The sequence below is a fragment of the Brienomyrus brachyistius genome, chromosome 23 (assembly GCF_023856365.1).
Source record: "Brienomyrus brachyistius isolate T26 chromosome 23, BBRACH_0.4, whole genome shotgun sequence".
Taxonomy (NCBI): Eukaryota; Metazoa; Chordata; class Actinopteri; order Osteoglossiformes; family Mormyridae; genus Brienomyrus; species Brienomyrus brachyistius.
Window position 1 is genome coordinate 22,112,085 of NC_064555.1, and position 21,642 is coordinate 22,133,726.

The following is a 21,642-nucleotide window of genomic DNA, read 5'->3' on the forward strand; positions in this document are numbered from 1 at the left end:
TTAACGCTTCGAAGCCGTTCGGCGTAATAATGTTCTTGCCCGACAGCGACACAGATCATTTCGATTAAATAATAAATTTCAACGATTATTTTTGCGCTTCAAACCATTTCGTGATTTCTGCAAAATCGTGTTAATAGCTAACATCATAGGTCCTTTCAGCTGCAATGACATGGTGGTTTAGCATTTTGGGCTCATAGCGACTGTTGCACACCTCTTTGTTTCCCAGATTGCCTTACGTACGAAGTTTAATTAATTTTTGAATGTTCGAATGTATCCGTATAATGTGCAATGGGACAATACATGAATGGGTTAATTACTTTAAAACTAGACATGACAGGCACATCTACGGAAGTGTGCTTTGATCAGTGGATTACAGGGAACCAGGGACGTACACAGGAATTTTAAGGGGCCATTGCTCTGAGCTGAAAAAAGGGCACGCAGGCTGTATGGAGAACTGAAAAACATACCATTTCTTTATTAATTAAGTCTTTATTAACATACCTTTAATGTAATACATAGTGCTTTGTCCCAAAGGCATATAATATGGATACAATGTATCAAATAATAATTGTTAGAGAGAAATTAATACTGAAAATCCAAGGCGTGTGCATTGTCCCCCAGGTTCCCCTGATCAAAGCCCACTCCATATGATATGCCAAGGATGCAAACAGTGGGGCAGGGCACGAGCCCATGTCCGTCAGCACTGTCCACGACCAACCCAGATCAAGAATGGATCTATACCTTATCCCAGGACGGTTCTGACCTAAGGAAATTCCAGCGAGAGGATCCGGACATTGCCACCCTCCTGTCGTGGCTGGAAGGCAGCCAAAGACCACCCAGGTGGACACTGAAGGGCTCAAGTCAAGGGCTAACATTAAGCACAATCTATAGCGCATACCCTTTGCTTTTGGTCATACTTTAGGGGAATAACTTTGACAGCATAGGTCTCAGTGCCGTCCAGGTCTGTCATTTTATAACATTGTCCAAATGTACCCTAAAAAACATGTAAACATATTTATAATGGAGGAACTTCTGCTATCACTGCTCTACTGCAATATATTTGCAGAGCATTCCTGTCCTAAACATTGTCTCCTGTACTCTCTTGTTTTGGGGTCATTCAAAATCTTGGGCACTTCAGGTCTCCTCAGAGTCCCTCCTTGACCACCCATGATATGATTTTGAAGGAAGCAAGGATGAAAAACTAAACCAGGGAAAGCACAAAATGGACAGTGAGCCTCAATTACAGTCGCTTTTATACTCTTAGTGATCGAGGAAATTCTTGACGTTGCCAACAGCACCATCGTGACGCCGTATTTGGCCAATGTAGCGTTCCAGTGTTAACGTCACCGCATTCCAGAATCTATCAACGTAAGCGGCTACCTAAGCGCAACATAACAAGATGAAGAATAGCTACTACGCTAAACATTACCAACATATCACTACTGCATACAGCAGGACTTTCAAACATTTTTAAGATCTCCTTCAGTGTCTGAGCAGGCAGAGAAAAGGGCAGCCTGAGTCAACACTGAGTCTTAGCCTTAACAGACTGTCTGCATAGGTCAGATACAACTGGGCTCACCTGCCTATGACACAGTTCCATGAAGATGTACACATAGTGCTGGTCTTCAGAACTATGTGAGATGCCCACCACATGTCTGTGTTGTATCTTCTTCATGATTTCGACATCTTCCCAAACCAGAGAGAAATTGCAGACAAACTACCTCATTAAAAGGGAAATACAGGAAACTGTTATTATTTTAGTAAAATGAGTATTCTATCGATTATTCCATCGATTAATCGGATAAGAAATACTTTTGTCTTATGAAAGAGCAGCAGTAACTATTCTTAAAATTAATAACTCTTGGGTTTCCGTTTTAGGAACATTTTTAATGATTAAACTCCATACAACAACTGACAAAAGAACTAAACCCTTTTAGTGCATTATGTACATATTTGTTTTGCTTTTTAAAAGAAAGCACTTTTTTAAATGCAAAAAATAAAATGTCAAATAAAATTACTGAAAAAGATATACATATATCTTACTAAGGCATAAATTAAAAGGCCCTTTACTCTCTGTGTTCTTGTGCATTTATCGGAGGCATAAAAAAGGTTCTGACAGGATTGTATCTCCTGGATGAGATAGGAATGCTATGTTCATGTGTGTGTAAGTGAATGTGAGTGAGATGTGTGTTAAGTGTGTTAGAGAATGAGTGAGTGTGTGTGTGAGCCTTTAAAGGAGCATATGTGGCAGTAGGATAATTCAGCGTCTCAAAGTTTCACTGGCCCAAGGCTGTTGGGGGAGGGGGGGTAATATTTATGTTATATTTATAATATATTATTTATATTATTATGATTATGTAATATTATTCATATTAATCTAAGTCTGTAGAATATTACTAAAGCCTTGAAATAGATCTAGTTGAGTACACCCCATGCTCCCCTTTAGACTCACCCCTGCATGCTGCAGGTATCATTGCGACAAAGTGTGACGGCTGCTGTCAGTCTGCTGCAAGTTGCCAAATTTAAATACTGTGTCAAACTAAGCTTACAGTTTATCTGCAGACAATCAGCTTCCGTTTTAACTTGTATAGCTTTATTGTAGCTTTGCTGCTATGATGGACAAATAGCGGTTGATGGCAGCAGCTGAAAACATAACTTTTATTCACCTGTCAAACAGCGGGTTTTATTCCTCCATTGTCGAACAGCTGGTTTGATTAAGGACTCTCGCCAGCTCTTTACCAGTAAAGGTTTAGTAGCGATTACAAGCACTGCTGTTATTTTCCGTCACTCCACCTGAGTTCACCATCTCTGTAACGGAACCGTCTTTTTGCTCTTTGCTGTTTGTGTATAGACAGGCTCCAGCTCCATGTTAATTAACTACGACAGCATCATTTTCGCTGCTGTTGTGTTATCAGTGTTTTTATTGAGGAAAATAGGGGCTCCTTGGGCTGAATCTCGTTATACTTTTTTATTCACACAAACAGCCATAAATATGTTTCTATCGCAGGTCTGTTTTAGCCCCGAATGTGAATGAAGCGTTCGCACTTACTTTATATACTGGTTCCGCTATGTGGAGTGGATGCATAGACTCGGTGCTTTCTGTTGAGATGTTGAATCATTGCCGTTGTGCTATTGTGGTAAGCTAATTCGGTTTAACAATGGACACACTGTACGGTACTTTCACTTTTCTTTTGTTTGAAATGGTCCCAAACTTTAGATATTTTGGCATTTAGGCAGATCTGTTCAGAAGCTGTGGTGGTTAGGAACAAGCAAATGGACAGGAAATCGACAGGCAGATCCGAAGTCGGGGTTATGTTGCGGGGATGGTCATGAATTGGTGAGGTCAGTCCAACAGAGAGCACTCCAGACTTGGGGCAGGCCTGAAGGGGAAGTTCAAGGAAGAAGAGATCAGGATGGGAATGGAGCAAAATGGGCAGGCAGGGTAGATCAGGGCTAGACAAGAGACACTGGTTTGTATGCTCGATAAGTTTCATGCAACCACTCAGCGGTACCTCACATGGAACCCAGGGTTAAATGGGGAGTTTGCTAGGTGTTTCCACTTAGATGTGGCTGCCACTACTGCATTGTCACAAGGGGGGCATGAAACAAACATCTCTGAGACTAGGTCTGATGCAGCAATATGCAGATTTGGAGCAACAGAGAGGTAATGGGCATGTGCTAATTATAGTACCTTGCTGCATCCACCACACAACAAACCACCACAGGAATGAGAGTCTGAGTGCAGCCACGTGGCAAGCGATACCTCAGCACCACACTAGTCTGAATGGAACAGTGTGAGTTTTTCTCCAGCGGCTGGAGTGGCAGTCCTGCCACCATCCGCCAAATTTTCCCTATAAGTTGGAGGACCTGCTTAGAGAACTGAATGTAGATTAACTACATACCGAGGACACAGCAAGTATAAGTTAAGGGCTTTGCTCAAGGGCCCAACAGAGAAGAGTCACTCCAGGCATTCACGGGATTCAAACCAGCAACCTTCCGATTGCTGGCACAGATCCCTAGCCTCAGAACCACCATTCCACCTGGAGTGATAGACATAGATTGTTTTAACAATGCTGTCACGCAGTTCAAATTCTCAACATATTCCTTTGATCCACTCCCAACTGCTGTGTTCAAGCAAACATTCTTGCTGTACAGTGACTGGGTTCTTGACATTGTAAAAACGTCACTTACATCAGGTATTTTTCAGGATCCTTTGCGTAAGTTCACCCACTTTATTTAGAAGCCTACCTTAGATAACACCATTCTTAATCATTGTAGAGGGGAGGAGCTGGGAGAGATTGTTAGCAGGATGAGAGGAGTCCCTAAGAATGCTGTGTGCCCGTCGTAGACATCTCTTCTTGTGGACATCCTCAATGGCAGGAAGTGGAGTTCCTATAATGCGTTGGGTGGTTTTCACCACCCGCTGCAGTGCCTTGCAGTCAGCAACAGACCAATTTCCATACCAGACTGTAACATAGTTGGTCAGGATGCTCTCTATCGCACAGCGGTAGAAGTTACACAGTATGTCAGCAGATACGTGGTTCTTCTTCAGCGTCCTCAAAAAGAAGAGGCGCTGATGTGCCTTCTTGACCAGGTGGAGATGTTGGTTGACCAGGACAGGTTCTCTGAGATGTGGGTCCCCAGGAATTTGAAGCTGGAAACCCGTTCAACAGTCAAGCCATTGATGTGTGTTGGGGAAAGCGCCCGGCGTTTCCACCCCAACTCCACCTTTTATTGAGACAACACACTTTATAGTTTTTACTTGCAAGGGTACTCTCTGCAATGCAACCTACAGCAGAATGTGTTACAAAGGGTGGTTCCCCTTGGCTCCTTTATTTATAGTCAGTGGGAGGTGCAAGAGTCATGCAGAATAGGGAGGTGAGAACAAGAAAAGTTTTTTACCTAAGTGTACAGCTGTTGAGCACATACTCAGGGTACGTGCAAGCTAAATACTATTATTAATATAATCTAGAGCATGTGGATAGAAGACAACAAAATAATGTATATACATATTTACACTCATAGCTAATCATACAGGAATGATAACAAAATGATTAATAACAGTTTCTTCAACCTAACAAAGTGGATGGGGTCATGGGTGTCTCCCTTCTCCTTCCTGAAGTCCACAATGAGCTCCTTGGTTTTGCTGGTATTCAGGAGCAGGTTATTGTCAGCGCACCATACAGCTAGGTGCTTTACCTCTTCCCTGTAGTCAGACTCATCATTGTCACTGATAGTGGTAGAGCAGTTATGGCCTGAACTAAAATGCTGGGGTCTGGTGGTCAGAAAGTCCATGATCCAGTTACAGATAGAGTTGCTGATTCCAAGAGATTCTCCTTCAGCTTCTCCTCAGGATATCACCCCTAGACGAATGCTCAGTCTGAGAGACTGAATCAGGAGACAGATGGATTTCTGCAACCATACTCGACTAACAATCAGTCAGACTGGACCCAGTTTCTGCCATGGGCCAAGTATGCCCAGAACTCACTATACCACGATTTTCCACATCTTACCCCTTTCCAGTGTGTTTTTGGTCACCAATCCCCACTGTTCCTTTGAGAGACAGAACCCAGCAAGATACCAGCAATGGATTAGTACAGAGAAGTGAGAAAGTCATATGGGGGTTGGTCATAATGTTTCGGCCTGTCGCTGTATATGCATGTGCATTGCTATGATGCTATGAGAAAAACATATGAAGATAAAGCTTGGAGATCATTCTGATTGTTGATTCACGATGGAGCTATAACTGTATTAGCAGGCCTTATGCCCAAATAACCCCAGGTGGTGGGTAGGGGTTGATTTGACGTAACTCAGCTTTAACTATCCCTGGCTCTCAGCACCACCCCTTTAGACAACCTGCTCAATCATTCTGGCCTCTAGGTGTCACAGTTTCCAACATTGCAATACGTTTAATAATATTACAACTGTTCTTGGCTGACAGAAAATGTGTTTTAAAGTAAGATTTTGCAAATGGGTTATTTCGTAAATTAATCTCAAAAACAGAGAAGGTACTTGCTCTTTATCTCTATGGACCACCCGCCTCTAAACAGTAGTATGTAAGTTCTAAGGTAATCTCCCTTCTTAGCAATGGACTCAGTCGCACAGACACATTAACGGCGTAAAACTTCACCTGGGACGGACAAATGCAGAGAAAATGCAGTATATTCTTAGAAGCAACAACAGAACATGATATTCTGCTATTACATTTTAGCTATGACAGTGTAATAAATGCAACACTGCGCACACACAAAATCAGGTTAACAAATACGTACACGTTAAAGCCCATAGCTGCGAATGTTTAAATTTGTGCAGAGGTAATAAATATTTACATCATGATTTACTTTTACGGTCATGAGGCATCGCACCCCGTCTGTGTCGCATTTCATTTACTCCTCATCCTCCCCCTGCTTGTGCGCAGCTGCGTAGGATCGGGAAGTAAGCGCAGCAACCGTTTCCGTGTAAAGGCAGCCAGGGGGACTGACATGTCGGATTTCACGATCCAGCATTAATTCGGGTAAAAATAAAACCTGCAACATCATGACAAATTTCCTTGCTATTCATTGTCTGTGTTTCCTAAGATCATATTTATATCTGCTCGTCAGCTCAATTAATAAGTCTTGCACTAATAATAATATCGTTTTTGGCTGCCTGTAACGATCGGTTTCACTTTTCTTTTCGTGACTTTTCAGACTTGACTAGCAGTGTGGTTAGGGTTTTGTGACTTTTAATAATGTTATTGTAGTTAACATAAATAGTCGTGTGTTATTGATGATACAGTATATGGCACTGGGCAATTTCGGAAGTATTAAATAGTCCGGTTAGGGTGGCGCTGCGTGAGGTAGAACTTAAGATGTTTTGCTTCAACCAAACAAAAATGACGGAATTAGTGTATTTAACCACCGTAAAGAGAATATTGTTTATTTAAAATAATGTTTGCGGATCTACAGTCAACTGATTGTTCTTTTCTTTCTCTTTCGTTTTAGTATGTCTGACATCACCTTGGAAAACCGGACTTTGGAGGTGTCCGGGATTCCTGAAAACTTTACGGACGAGTTTTTGACTTTGTACTTCGAAAATAAAAGACGGTCAGGAGGAGGACCGCTTGTTTCTCTCCAAAAGAATGGCAGTTGCGCTGTCCTCGTGTTTGAAGAATCAGAAGGTAAATATACATGTAGCAGATGTTTCATGTCAAGTCACATGCCATATTCTTGTACTTTATAAGTATTTCACAGCACAAACTGCTTAAACGTCGTTTTACATATATGGATATATCTGTTCGCAGCCGCTGAAAGGGTTTTGGCTAAAGGAAGCCATACTGTGCAGAATAATACACTCTTTGTGGGGAAGAAAGCGCCGCATGACCCCAAAAGATTACTACTCCGCGGGATAAAGCCTTGTACCAGCCTTGAAATGGTGCAGTTGTATGTGGAAAATATGACAGACGTAGACTCCAATGAATACACCGTAATCCGTTCTCCCAAAGGAGACCTGGCGCTCATTACCTTCCAAAATCCACAAGGTTTGTTTATATATATGTGTGTGTGTGTGTGTGTTTATATATACAATTATGCAGTTGTAATAATAGAAAAAACAAACAAATTGTTGCTGGTGAATTATATTTGCCAATAGAATTAATTTTTTGCCCTGCATATATATTTGGGCAGATTTTCAAAATGTTTTTGTGAAGATTAAAATGAAGACTTTGGATGGTGCCACCATTCATCCCGAACAAGTAGATCAGACAGACTCCATTTTGGTGCAAAACCTGGCTCCCAGTGTCTCAGATGATCTTCTCAAGCTTTATTTTGAAAGCAAGCGTGGTGGTGAGACAGAAGTGAAGGAAGTTGTCATGATACAAGATGGGATGGCCAAACTGTCCTTTCAAGACTTAAACGGTAAGATATTGGCTGTAGGGTACAATGTGTCATAGTGCTTAATTAATGAGAAATATGATTGAAATCCTGATATACAGATAAATATTATGTTGATACAGTATAACTATAAGCTGTTCTTCTCTATAGATATTAATTAAAAAGTACTTTTTGTCAGGTGTGGAACGGGTCCTTGGGAAATCCCACAAACTGGAAGAGCGGGACTTGAAGATTCAGCCTTACTTTGATTTTCTACAGACAGAAGATCTTCCACTGACTCTCAGTCTCACGCAAACACAAAACACGGTTCTTGACTTGGCACAAAGTGACAGTCTTGGGCCTGCAGAAAATGATATAGAAAAACAAACCCAGACCAGTCCTGTCACAGATACACATACCGACATGCCTATTCCTGAACAAGGAGTGGTTGAGGAGATAGCAAAGGATACTGTAGCTGATATGTTCTTCTCTGGTATTACACTCCCTGACCCACTGAAACTCAGCCTATTTAAAACAAGCAACTACCTCAAAGACCTCCAAAACTCACATCATGATTATGTGATTAACATTGTGGACAATGTAGTGGAAATTTCTGGGCCAAGCAAGCTGGGAACCGAGCGGCTGAAGAGCCAAATTCTGGAGTTTTTCACTGGCTTTGCTCAGGCCTATGTGACTCTTGAAAAGACAAAGGCAATGTTTCTCTCAAGAGAAGAAGTCAAGGATACAATTCTGAAAAATCTAAGACAACAGGGCCTAGCATGCATATACAGTGTGACAGACTGCACGGTGATGGTCTTGGCATTGTCTCTGAGTATGGTGGAGGAAGCTTGTGACATTATAAAGTCTTCCGTTTTTGAATTTAGCGTAGCGGTCTCTTCCGACATCGAGTGCATGTTGTACTCGAAGGAGTGGCCGACGTTCATGAATTCCCTAGAGCTCTGTTCAGTGACGATTCCCGAAAAAGGTGAGAAAATTGACGTTTTGACAGTCAAAGGCATGGAGGATGAGAAAAGGAGTAAAATTTTCGAGTTTCTCAATACGTCGATTCAGACGGAGGTTATAATCACTATGGAGCCCGGTAGGCTACGATACATTCAAACCTACTATGACCAGATTCTCGCTGACATGGACCAGGTCTCAATCTTACCCTTGGAATCAAAGGATGTCTCTGGATTTAGAGTATGTATATTTTGCTTTGATTTTGCTATTACATTATGATATTGTAATGTGTGGGTTTGAAGCTGCATGTTAAAGCAAAATGTGTTTTTACAGTTCTACTTCAAATTGCTCCACATTTCTTGAAGTTACAGCATCCGGTTTCGCTTCTCAGATACACGGGAACTGCATGGCCTGCCAGGCAGCAGAAGATCTCCTGCGTAGCATCATGACCTCTATTCAGACCAAGACTATCACGCTAAACCAGCCTGGAGTGGCTCGCTTCCTGGTCCATGGGGAAGGAGTTGAAATCCTGAAGGAAATGGAGCAGAAATTTGAGGTCCACATCAGTTTGGACAAGGTTCACTGGGAGCCCTTGGAAAATGAGGTGAACTCGGAGCTCCTTCTAATTTCAGCAACTGCTTATGAACTATAGTTTCTTACCTGTGGCATGAGTAACAAGAGAGGTTACACCTATGGATCCATATAGGCAGTACTGGTGCTTATAGCCATTAGTTGCTAATACTGCATGATTTACTGCACTTTATGTAGCTTGGTGATCTGAAAGCAAGAGCATACTTTAAGGATTTGCTTGTTTATATATTTATTCTATTTTGTATTTTATGTTGGGTTTCCTAAAGCCCTATGGAGCAAGTGTATATAGAAAATATGTGGATGGATTTTGTACCTTGTGAAAATAGTTCTACAATGTCATAAGAGCACACATTGCATATGATGCACTTCTGCACATTAAATAATTGTGCATTCTTACTGCACAACCGCATACACTTTTGCATGTTTCATGTTTTCTATATTTATACTTGTATTTTGAGTGTTAATTCGTGTTATACTGCGGCTGCTTTGAGAGGCTTTGCACACAAGCATTTCGCTCACGTGAATCGTATTTGTGTACTGGATACAAGTGACGTGACAGAGTGATTTGATTTGATTTTAACCTGCTGTTTGATCTACTGCAGGACATCTTGGAATCCGCATGGAAAATGATGTCACAACAAAACTTTCATAGAAATTCCAGAAATCAGGCTGATGTTCCTGTTAATGGCATTAATGCTGCTGAAGGAGGTTTGTCAATATTTACATGTATAAGCCCAGATGACTCAGAATTATTGTCTTTAAATATTAATTAAAATGTGAATGTTAGCGGGTTTTCTTTTACGCAAGTTTTCTATTTTTTCACTTGCTAGAAAAGCAATTATTTGGAAGGTGATGCATTTTACCCCGATTAATATATTTTAAGGTATTTTACTGTCTAAAGTTTTTCCCAACCCGATCCTCAGCACCCACAGACAGTCCATGCTCTCTCCCAGCTACTGGTATCAAAAACATGGACTCCTCTTCAGAGGACCGGGTTGGCAAGCACTGGTCTAAAGCAAATTCTGTTTAATATCCTTGTTTAGGTATTATAGAAGAGGCTAAAAAGCTTGTCTCCATTATCCATATGGATTCAGGTGCCACAGATCAGAACAGCGCAGAGGAATGTAACCCTACCACAAATACTGAAGACCAGGCAGAAGATGACGTAAGTGTAGAAGACATGTTGCAGACCACAACAGGAGGAGATGATGAGACAGTGTTGGGCCATACTGCCCAACTTTCTCTGGATAGTTACCATGACCTTGAGGAGGATGCTAAACTCTGTCTGGCTATACAACTCTCAATGGAAAACGGCGCTAGACAGGCAGAAGCTGAAGATGACGAACTGCAAAAGGTCTTAGAACTTTCCAGGAGGGAACAGGGTCCCACTGCAGATTTCCAACTGGAGAGAGCTATCTACATGTCCCTTCAGGATGCCATTATGGCAGCGAATAATGCTGAGATTTTGGTGTTTGCACGTTACGGTCATGATCTTATTAGGGTAGACATTGCCCTTGGGAAGAAGGTTGACGTACGGCAGTGCAAGGAAAAAGTCGAGGACAAGTGCTTTAAGAAGCTGTGTGAACATCAGACGAAATGTATAGACGTCCTTAGAAGAAAGCATGCAGTTGACATCCATATTCAAGGGACTACTGCCATGATCTCGGGATTCAGGGAATATGTTCAGAGTGCAACTTCAGAGCTGAAGCAGCTGTTGAAGTGGATTTCAAACACGTCATCAGACTCCGAAATTTTGCGCACTGTGCAGTGGGTGTGGCATGATGCCAAGTCACAGTCTGTACCGTACCCTGGCAACGCCAATATTTTCATAGAGAATTCCTGGCAAATGAAGCTAAAGACGATCGATATCATATTTGATAATCGGCCTTACATGATAAATTTTGAGACAATGCATGAATATAGCATTGCCTCAGGAAAATCGGTTCCAATCAGAAGAAAACTCCTCACATCAGGAGATATGACTATACCAGGTAAAACTGCTGGCAAGGAAAATATTAATGAAGAGCTTTATGTAATTACAGTAAATATGATTTGTTGATTTGTTTGTAGATATGTTTTTAGTATTTATGAATTTCTTTGTTTTTCATTCATGTTTAGTTAATTTATGTGTTATGACATTAAAAAGTATTAACCTTGGGTGCCATTTTCACATTTGTCTATGTATACATTCATTTTTTGCTCAGAGGAAGAGTACAGTCTTCTGTCAAATATGTCTGAAGCATCCAGAGTTCATGAGAACTCCAATGAATTCTCCGACGTTGTCAAAAACTTTTATGAAACCATCAGGGAATACCACAACAAGATCAAAATCATAAAGGTGAGGATTTATTTGCATGCTGTTTAGAGAAAATGTATGGATAAGTTTAGGTCTCTACAGGCTGGAGCACTGGGTGTGTTGAGACCTGGGTGTCTCAAATGGTTTTTGGGCGTGTAGAAAAGTGGGTGTGTCAAGGTTTGTGGGGGTGTCTAAAATGTGCCTTGAAAGGTTTGTGGGCGTGTCAAAAGATAGGTGTGTCGATAGCAAGAGGGGAGAAGTGGGTGGAACCGCACACATTCTTTCTGAAAGTGTAAATAGTAGGACAGGTCTTATGCTACATGAACAAATATGAAGCTGGCATTTAATTGTAGATATTTGTTAATCCAATCATTGACAGCATTTTTGGCCAATAGAAATAAGCTTTTGGTGCCACTGCTCTATGACATGCATCACCTATCGATACACCCACCTACTACTCCAGCCTGCAGAGACTCGTATCTCTCTTGACCCTCGCAGCCCATAAAAGTGCAAGTAATGTAGAAAATCAATTTTACTGAATAATATCACTGGTTTTTGCATATTATCAAGAAAATATGGACATTGTGTTTTGCTTCACAGGTGGAAAAGATTACAAATAATCTCCTACTCAGCCAGTACAAGTTGAAAAAGACCAGCGTTCTGGCGAGCTCCACTGAACCCGTGATAGAGAGAACACTCTACCATGGAACAGGGGAAATGAGTGTGAAGGAGATCTGCATTCATGGGTTCAACAGAAGCTTCTCAGGAAAAAATGGTGAGGAAGAGACCTATATTGAACAGCAGCGCACGTTTAAAAAGAAAACGAAACTCTTTTGATTCTGTAACGGAGACGGGGCAGCATGGTGACTGTAGGACCTGCTGAAGCCCTAGACCTTGAATGTTGTAGTTTCAAATCCCACCTGCTTGTGTGTGTGTTTGGTTTGCTTTCTCTCCACATGTTGCAGGTGTTTCCTCCTGCACTCAAAAGATGTGCAGTTAGGCGTATTGGAGCCTCTGTGTTTCTCCTGGTGTCTGTCTTGTGATGAACTGCCATTTCTCCCAGGGTGTCCCTGACTTAAGCCCGACTTAAGTCCTGCCCGCCCTGTGTGACCCTATACTGGATAAACGGTTAAAAGGTGGATGTAACAGATAATAATAGTTTAATTGTTCATTAATTGTGGTGCGTTCTCTGAGGGTGGTCCAGCTCGCAGGATCCTCAGAGCTGGGGACCTGAGAGGCTGGACCAGGCCAAGGGCACGCCCACGTAACACCGGGCTGCAGCAGATAGATGGGCACCTCCAGAGGGTGGGACCAGATCTTGCGTCAGTCTGGGGGGAGGGGGGGGCGCCAACTGGGATCCAGAGGTGTTGTGTCATGTGGTGTCATGTGCTCCCCAACCTGACCTCACCTGCTAGTTTCAGGTTAGCACACTGTTTTAACATTTCATGTCCCATTGCTCTACACCTACAGCTACTGTGTACGGCCAGGGGGTTTACTTTGCGGTAAATTCGGCCGTCTCCGTCCAGGATCAGTACTCACCCCCCAACGCTGATGGCCACAAGTTTGTGTTTGTGACCAAAGTGCTGACAGGGGACTTCACCAAGGGGAACCATGACATGAAGACCACTCCTCTGAAAGAAGGCTCGGAGATGCCCCTTAGATACCACAGTGTGGTGGACCGTGTGGACTCTCCCACAATATTTGTCATCTTCAATGACACCCAAGCCTATCCAGAGTACCTTATCACATGCCAGAAAATCCACGGGTGAAAGATTCATTACGGCAACATCACCATGATCCAACTCCCAACAACATAATTCCTTCAGAAATAGGAGAGGGAGACATACAGAAATAAAGTGTGTTCGTTTACTCATAGGAGGATACTGGAAGGAACTTTTCCTTTTTTGAATTTGGTCGTTCGGGAATTAGTTCAAAATCAAATTCTGGAATATTATGCCAAGTTTAAACACATTTTTCACAAATCAGCATTTCTCTCCATAATCACATGTTCTTGGTGCAAGCAGTCTATCTCCTCCTTGGAAACATGCGTTCTGTTTTTTCTGTACATACTGTATAGATTAATTCCCATAAATAAACAAGTGTTATTTTAAAGCTGTATGAAAGTTGCAGGTACTGGATGGAGCACACACATGTATATCAGTTGTCTTAGGATACTGTATTTTCATTCTGTTTGATGTTACTGTGAAAGCCTCCTTTGAATTGATAAGTGCTGAATTAGTTGTCTTGGATCTACCACATTACAGATGTCCTCCAGTATGCATCTTATATTTAATCAAGACCGGCAATAGAACTTCTTTCTTTTATGTAAAGGTTTATATTTGATCCAGGACGTAGCCCAGCCTTCTGCCCTGTGTTTCTTGGGATAGGATTTGTGATCCTTTCTGAACCTTGACCAGGACATGCACTTACAAGATGATCGCATGCATGGATGACTGCTAATATTAACATTTTTTTTTTATGTGTTTACTTGATTCTGTCCACTGTGTAATTGTTGAGAATACGGCTTCCTCTGTCTCTGACTGCCGATTTTCTTTCAACACACTTGGGTGTAACAATGAATGGAAAATTTAGATTTTGTGGTTTTTGAGTACTCTTTATTCAAATAAAAAATATACACACAACCCACCTTTGTGAAATCATCTGTTTCAGTTTTAAAATCTTTGATTTACATTATTTAATGCCTAGCGGCATTTAAGTTTGCAAATTGGCGGTAACCAAGCAAACTAAGTGCTTTTCGGTATCCTTATATTTTTTTTATGAATGGCATTATTCAATAAGCATTTATATGTGGAGTGAGAGATCAGCTGATTGACATGCGTATCCTCAGTTGAATTCTGTTTTCCGTATTCTCCATTGTTATTTGTTCTACGTTTGAATATATATTAAGAAACATTGTCAATTAGCTATGAGATGCATTCAGTAAGCTATGTAGGGCTACAGGGAGAGGAATGAAATATGCAACCTCTCATTTCCAGGGTTCCAGTGCTGCTTCTGAGTGTGGCTTGTTTGTTCTCCTCACGATTGCAAAGGTTACTTCAGGTTGTCTGATTCCTCCAGTAGTAGTAGAATATACAGTGGGGGGAACTGGTGTTGCTAAATTGCCCATTTTATGCGTGTGTGTGTGTGTGGCCCATGGTACACTAGCAGTCTGGAATAGACTCAACATTTAGCACTAAATTGTACAGTGCTCTCTTTTGTGAATATACAGTCAGAGATAAATTCTCTACAACCAAATACAGATATAGGACAATGTGGAATTCATTGAATAATTTATATGAATTAATATTTGAAAATAAGAACATAAGAACATAAGAACTATACAAACGAGAGGAGGCCATTCGGCCCATCAAGCTCGCTTGGGGAGAACTAAACTAATAGCTCAGAGTCGTTAAAATCTTATCTAGCTCTGATTTAAAGGAACCCAAGGATTCAGCTTGCACTACATTATCAGGAAGGCTATTCCATACTCTGACTACACGCTGCGTAAAGAAGTGCTTCCTTAAATCCAGCTTGAAATGTTCTCCCGCTAATTTCCACCTATGGCCACGAGTTCGTGTATTTAAACTAATGCTGAAGTAACTATTTGGTTGAACAGCATCCAAACCTGTTAGAATCTTATATACCTGGATCATGTCCCCCCTCAATCTCCTTTGCTTGAGACTGAACAGATTTAGCTCAAGTAACCGTTCCTCGTATGACATTCCTCTAAGACCAGGAATCATTTTTGTGGCCCTACGCTGCACCTTTTCTAAGGCCACAATGTCCTTTTTAAGATATGGTGACCAAACCTGCACACAATATTCTAGGTGAGGTCTCACCAAGGAATTGTATAATCTTAGCATTACCTCCCTTGACTTAAACTCCACACACCTGGAGATATACCCCAACATCCTATTGGCCTTTTTTATTGCTTCCCCACACTGGCGAGAATGGGACATGGAAGCATCAACATACACACCAAGGTCTTTCTCATGATCAGCTACCTTTATTTCAGTGACACCCATGAAATACCTGTACTTTATATTTCTGCTCCCTAGATGGAGTACCTTACATTTATCGACGTTAAATTTCATCTGCCAGGTATCGGCCCAGTCACTAATTAAATCAAGATCCCGCTGTAGCTGCTGAGCCACTAATTCAGTATCTGCTACACCACCCACCTTGGTGTCATCTGCAAATTTCACCAGTTTACTGTATATATTTGTATCCATATCATTTATGTAAATTAGGAACAATAGTGGTCCTAAAATCGAACCCTGCGGTACCCCACTATGAACGCAAGCCCACTGTGACATTGTGCCTCTTATAACTACTCGCTGTTTCCTATCTGTTAACCAGTTATCAATCCAGGTCGCTACGGTACCTAAAATACCAGTCGCTTTGAGTTTAAGTAGGAGCCTCTTGTGGGGGACAACATCAAAAGCCTTTTGGAAATCTAAGTAGATGACATCATAGGCCTTCTTATCATCAACTTCCTGAGTAGCTTCCTCAAAAAACTCCAACAGATTTGTTAAACAGGATCTACCTCTTCTAAATCCATGCTGGCTATCCCGCAAAATGTTATTGGAGTCCAGGTAATCTATCATTTTCTCTTTGATTATAGCCTCCATAACTTTACCAGTTATACAAGTTAGACTGATTGGCCTATAGTTAGACAAATTGCTTCTATCCCCTTTTTTGAAAATAGGCGTTATGAAGGCGTGCTTCCAATCAGAAGGTACCACACCTTCAGATAAGGATTTTTGAAACAACACAACCTCTCATTATATCTTCCCCTTTTCTTTCAGCCAGTCTGTAACAAATTAATAGTAGGCTAAAAAAATAGCGTTTTTAAGCTGATGCTCTCTAAAACAGGACCTGGGGGAGTGTTTGATATATCAGGGCACAACTTTAACGTTTAAATGCAAAGTTATATTTTCGGGGGGGGGGGGGTGAATTAAGCCAAATTATATGTATACTCGCCTCTCCCTGGTTCCTACGCCCCTGCTTTTAATGAAACTGTATAAACAAGAACTGGCTCTGTTTGGGAACCCCAATCACAGCGCCTGTTTTCACTCCGGCAGATATTTGTTCTCCCACCTGCGCGGTGCATGCCGGGAACTGCTGTGAATGGTCCGGTGAAAAGCGCCGTGGATCTTGGATAAAAATTTAACGAGGGAACATGAACTAAGAAATTCAATAAGTGTGTTTATTAAAGGAGGAAGTCCAAATTAAGGAAAGTGAACAATCGGTGTGTGTATAATTTTATTTTGAGTTTAAGTCGGATGCTCGCTGACCAGTATAATGTTACCGCTGCTGACATCTTCCACGGCTTAGCTAGCTTCATTATGTTTGCTTTTAAATCTAACACGTTGTACATACTATTTCACTAAAAATGCAGGTTTCTGGACGCCGAAATTACCCCATAATCCATTTTGACAGTCAGGTGATAATCTGTGTAGACTGGTGGAGTGAAGAATGGTCCATCACTGGTTGTCTTCTGTAGCATATTGCGTAGCTCGTATAACTCATTATCTTTGAACGGATTCGTTGTATAATAAAGTATTTCACGGCATAAACAGACATTAGCTGCGATTCACATCCGTCGCGTGTTTTACCCTCCAAGCACGTCGTTATGCCCTTTGTGAGCATGAATATAAATCATGCTTATCTGTTTCAGGGATGACTAATTTGTGATGTTCAAGTCCTCTTGTGTGTCTAGGTGTAAAAAAAAAAACTTTCTTTCTTCATTCATTTATCAGGTGTAAAGACGTGCCTGACCGGGTGCTAGCAAGATGTACGCTGTTTACCGGCAAGTCCACTGTCCGACCGCGGTTGAGTTCGCCGTGTACTGCAATTTCATCTCCGGCGAAGAAAAAAACCTTGTTGTGGCCGGTACTTCACAGCTCTACGTCTACAGAATCATTCATGATGTGGAGGTACGTGGTCTCTCGCATTTCACAACCTCTTTGGGGGGTGACACGACACACATGTTCCGTTCAATATTGTGTTACTCTAATGTATCTGTTGTTTGTACCGTGTTAATGAAATGTACACATAGGATTAAATTCTTACAAATTTTTCCTTGTTTTGTTGTAGAGCTCTGCAAAGATGGAGAAGTCATCAGGTATGAGCAATAATTATATTTTTCATAATTTTAGTTATGGCGGCATAGTTGCACTGTGGCTTTATACTTCCAGCCAGGAGTTCCAATCTCAGCCCTGCTCTGGGTATGTGGAGTTTGATTGTTCTCCCTGTGTCTTGCAGTATTCTCCAGATACTCTGGTTTTCTGTCATAGTCCAAAAACCTGCTTTTAGGTGAATTGGTGTCTGTAAATTGCCTCTATCATATCATTGTGAGTATGTGCCCTGTCATGAATTGGCATCCTGTCCAAGGTCAGCCAGGGTCTATCCCATGGTCTGTGGAAGACGGGATGATATCAGTGCTCTGTGTTTGTGGGCTGGTGACCAGTTAACGCTATAGCTTACTTAGTGGCTGTCTAACTGTGCGTCTCAAACTGAATATCGTACCATCCCCTGCCAGGGGGCCCGTCTCAAGTGAGACATTCCTGAGCTGAAATTCAGTCCCACTCCGGCCCTGATGGATATGTTGGTTACTGTGAATATTCATCTGCAGTCTTAATCTTAATGATTCACCAGTGTACCGTGGAATTTTTCCTAGATGTCAAGAGTCGCAAGGAGAAGCTGGAGCAGGTGGCCTCCTTCTCCCTCTTCGGCAACGTCATGTCCATGGCCAGTGTTCAGCTCGTTGGGACCAACAGAGATGCTCTTCTGTTGAGCTTCAAAGATGCCAAGGTAAAAATCAGCCAAGCGCCCCGGGAGCGGAGCCCCACATGCTTCCCAAAGCACCTCTCCATAGCTGTGTCTGACTTATGGTGCAACATTGGGATACTTGGAAATGTCTTTCAGTTTTATTAATACACTTCAAAGCATCTAAATTTTTTTTCCCATAAGAAGATGATGCATTTAAATATCTATTCTAGCTGTCAGTAGTCGAGTATGATCCAGGAACACACGACCTGAAAACTCTATCCCTGCACTTTTTTGAGGAACCAGAGCTGAGGGTGAGTGTGTGATCGCCTTGCTAAGCTGTAATAGATCCTAGTCTACAAAGATTTTCTCCTCTGAGTCTTTATTGTTGTTTTGTTGTCGTCAGTATGTATGTATGTATGTTACTAGGTAGCCATTTAAAGATGCAAATGATGTCATTCTCATATCATGTATGCTAGAGGTATTTCACAGAAGAGACGTGGAAGGGATGTCGAACTTCTGTTCCACGCCTGATCTCTGCACGTCTTGTATGCAGGATGGCTTTGTGCAGAACGTGCACATTCCCATCGTCCGTGTGGATCCAGAGAACCGCTGTGCTGTCATGCTGGTCTACGGCACCCAGCTGGTGGTTCTGCCTTTCAGGAAAGATACCTTGACAGACGAGCAGGAGGGTATAGTTGGAGAAGGGTAAGTTACCAGTGAACAGCCATATTTACTTTGACTCTTACCCATATTTACCTATAATTATGCTGAGTGGCTACACTTTTGTGTGGGGTTGTTGCCGCTTTTCTTAGTTTTGACGGTGATGGTTGACACCATCTAATCCGAAAACACATTTTGCAAATAAGCTTTTACGGAGGGGGGCCGGTGGTGCAGTGTTGCGTCATAACTCTGGGACCTGGGTTTGAGTTTCCACCGTGATTCCATGTGTGTGGAGTTTGCCTGTTCTCTCCTTGTTGTCGTGGGGTTTCCTCCCACGGTCCAAAAACATGCTGAGGCTAATTGGGGTTGCCAAAATTGCCCATAGGTGTGCATGTGTGAGTGAATGGTGTGTGAGTGTGCCCTGCGATGGGCTGGCCCCCCATCCTGGGTTTGTTCCTCGCCTTGCGCTCGTAGCCTCCAGAATAGGCGCCGGAGCCCCCATGACCCTGAATAAGTCAAGTAGTTATAGAAAATGGATGGATAGATAGAAACTTTTATGGAGAGCAGTATTCATGCCATTTATACATTTCCAGCTTTTCTGGAATAGTCCACTGTAAGATTTGTAAAAAAAGAATGTTTGACCTGTCAGACCAAAGTAACAGAGAATGTGAGGGCTGTGGTTACCACTGACTGGTCTCAAACCCTTTGTTTTACATGCAACCCTATTGTAACATTACTGGTTGTCTAGGTTCATTCGCTAAATCATGTGCAGATTTCGGCAAATCGTGTTTGTTTCTTCTACGTTTTCTTTCGGTAACTGCATTCGGGACGTGTTCCTACCATTTATTTCAGGCAAAAATCGAGCTTTCTGCCCAGCTACATTATCGATGTGCGCGAGCTGGACGAGAAGCTCCTCAACATCATTGACATGAAGTTTCTTCATGGATACTATGAGCCCACGCTGCTCATTTTATATGAACCCAACCAGACCTGGCCGGGGTGAGCTCCAGTCTACACTGATCTCCTGAGCAGGGAAGTTCAGGTTTTGTGGTGGGAGGGGGGTCAGGGTAGCTGCGTGTTACCCAGCCGGAGTGGTAGGTCTAAGCTGGTAGCCCGTATCGTTGACTCTTGAGTCCGGTGGTGAATCATGCTCTTGTGTCCCGACAGGCGCGTAGCCGTCCGCCAGGACACCTGCTGCATTGTAGCCATCTCCCTCAACATAATGCAGAAGGTGCATCCGGTGATCTGGTCCCTGTCCAATCTGCCCTTCGATTGCACGCAGGTCATGGCGGTGCCCAAGCCCATCGGTGAGTCTGAGGCACCTGGGCTCTGGCTCGTGAGTAATACCGCTTCTCCAGTAGCATGGCGGTGGCGTTCATGTGGGCTCTTCTTCCGTCACTAGGTGGCGTCGTTGTGTTTGCTGTGAACTCCCTGCTGTACCTGAACCAGAGCGTTCCGCCCTACGGTGTATCGCTCAACAGTCAGACCAACGGGACGACTGCATTCCCCCTGCGTGAGTGCCCCCCCCCCCCCCCCCCCCCCCCCCCGGAGGCCCAGACACTTTTTACCTTCTTTAGATTACAGCCGCTCCCCAGGTTGCAATAGGGTTATAGTCTAATAAACCTGCCATAAGGCATAAATATTGTAAGGAGAAAATGCATTTTAATGCAGTACAGCTAAACAAACAAACCCTACCTTAAACACGCTTAGAAAACTTACATTAGGATGCAGTTGGGCAAGCTCATTAACACAAAGCCTATTTTATAAGAAAATGTTGAATATCTCTTGTAATTTATTGAATAATGTACTGAAAGTGAAAAACATTTGCCCATCATAAAATCGAAATATCCTCGTATCGTCGCTGTTAAATTGTGATTCGATATAAATGAAGTGAAACATCAGGTGTGCGATTTTCCCAGCCAGTTTGGCCAACCTGTAAAACGTGGCAGATGAGCCGATATTTTTCACTAGCTTTTGACCTTATTGCTGTTTTTATAGTGTTTCGTAACAATCGGGTAGCTACGCCGGAATGTCTTTCCAGCCATCTCATCCATTGTACCTTTCTATCATGTTTCATCGCATGCCTTGGTGGTCTCTCTTCCCAAGACGTCGTCTGTCATCTTGCAGGTGTGCAGGAGGAAGTGAAGATCACTCTGGACTGTTCCCAAGCAGCGTTCATTGCCTCTGATAAGATGGTTATTTCCTTGAAAGGGGGTGAAATGTAAGGATTTGCTGCCTCCGTTTCCCTGTAGCGTCCGTTCCCGTGTTAAACGCCCCCGTCTCTCTGTACAGATACGTACTCACGCTAATCACAGACGGGATGAGGAGCGTGCGAGCGTTTCATTTCGACAAGGCTGCTGCCAGCGTGTTGACCACCTGTGTGAGTTGCTGAGTCGATTGGTGTCGCGCCTGCCTCTCTTGGGCTGGGGCTCGGCCGTGCGAAGGACTGGGAGTCGGGGCCAGCCCCAGCACCTAAAGCGGTGGGAGGGACCCGTCACATGACCTGCTCTT

At 42.6% G+C, this 21,642-nt stretch overlaps 2 protein-coding genes and 1 long non-coding RNA gene across 9 annotated transcripts in view; 2 read left to right on the plus strand and 1 right to left on the minus strand.

The window, feature by feature from the left end:
- cpsf1 (cleavage and polyadenylation specific factor 1) overlaps positions 1 to 21,642 on the plus strand; it is an 81,380-nt gene that overhangs the window by 48,564 nt on the left and 11,174 nt on the right. For 4 of the 6 annotated variants that reach the window (XM_048993189.1, XM_048993190.1, XM_048993191.1 and 1 more), the window contains exons 2-11: positions 17,492 to 17,636; positions 17,797 to 17,824; positions 18,380 to 18,513; positions 18,702 to 18,782; positions 19,025 to 19,176; positions 19,984 to 20,130; positions 20,299 to 20,438; positions 20,534 to 20,644; positions 21,259 to 21,352; positions 21,424 to 21,511. In XM_048993189.1, the coding sequence (XP_048849146.1) occupies positions 17,493 to 17,636; positions 17,797 to 17,824; positions 18,380 to 18,513; positions 18,702 to 18,782; positions 19,025 to 19,176; positions 19,984 to 20,130; positions 20,299 to 20,438; positions 20,534 to 20,644; positions 21,259 to 21,352; positions 21,424 to 21,511 (1,119 nt within the window). In that variant the 5' untranslated portion in view covers position 17,492. Of the gene's footprint in view, positions 1 to 16,757; positions 16,949 to 17,459; positions 17,637 to 17,796; positions 17,825 to 18,379; positions 18,514 to 18,701; positions 18,783 to 19,024; positions 19,177 to 19,983; positions 20,131 to 20,298; positions 20,439 to 20,533; positions 20,645 to 21,258; positions 21,353 to 21,423; positions 21,512 to 21,642 lie in introns of those variants that run through there. The other 2 variants (XM_048993188.1, XM_048993187.1) reach the window with 2 other exon arrangements.
- Positions 4,219 to 6,401, minus strand: LOC125718916 (uncharacterized). The gene is made up of 2 exons (XR_007384978.1): positions 6,131 to 6,401; positions 4,219 to 5,553 (listed from the first exon to the last, which is right to left on the minus strand). It is a non-coding gene; the product is annotated as an uncharacterized LOC125718916 (long non-coding RNA).
- On the plus strand, positions 6,419 to 14,339 carry parp10 (poly(ADP-ribose) polymerase family member 10). Of its 2 annotated transcripts, none has more exons than XM_048993196.1 (11): positions 6,419 to 6,514; positions 6,984 to 7,159; positions 7,283 to 7,519; positions 7,665 to 7,895; positions 8,050 to 9,050; positions 9,202 to 9,414; positions 10,004 to 10,109; positions 10,445 to 11,392; positions 11,606 to 11,739; positions 12,298 to 12,472; positions 13,168 to 14,339. In XM_048993196.1, the coding sequence occupies exons 2-11, from the start codon at positions 6,985 to 6,987 to the stop codon at positions 13,464 to 13,466; spliced, it is 3,519 nt and encodes a 1,172-aa protein (XP_048849153.1). In that variant the 5' UTR covers positions 6,419 to 6,514; position 6,984; the 3' UTR covers positions 13,467 to 14,339. The 2 variants fall into 2 exon arrangements, with proteins under 2 accessions (XP_048849153.1, XP_048849154.1); XM_048993197.1 differs by having other exon boundaries at positions 10,496 to 11,392.

Bases quoted from the DNA above. Each gene is read 5' to 3' on its own strand.
- parp10 (XM_048993196.1), top strand. From the start codon at position 6,985: ATGTCTGACATCACCTTGGAAAACCGGACTTTGGAGGTGTCCGGGATT. The intron at 9,051-9,201 runs GTATGTATATTT...TTCGCTTCTCAG, and splicing joins AGGATGTCTCTGGATTTAGA to ATACACGGGAACTGCATGGC. The intron at 11,740-12,297 runs GTGAGGATTTAT...TTTGCTTCACAG, and splicing joins ACAAGATCAAAATCATAAAG to GTGGAAAAGATTACAAATAA.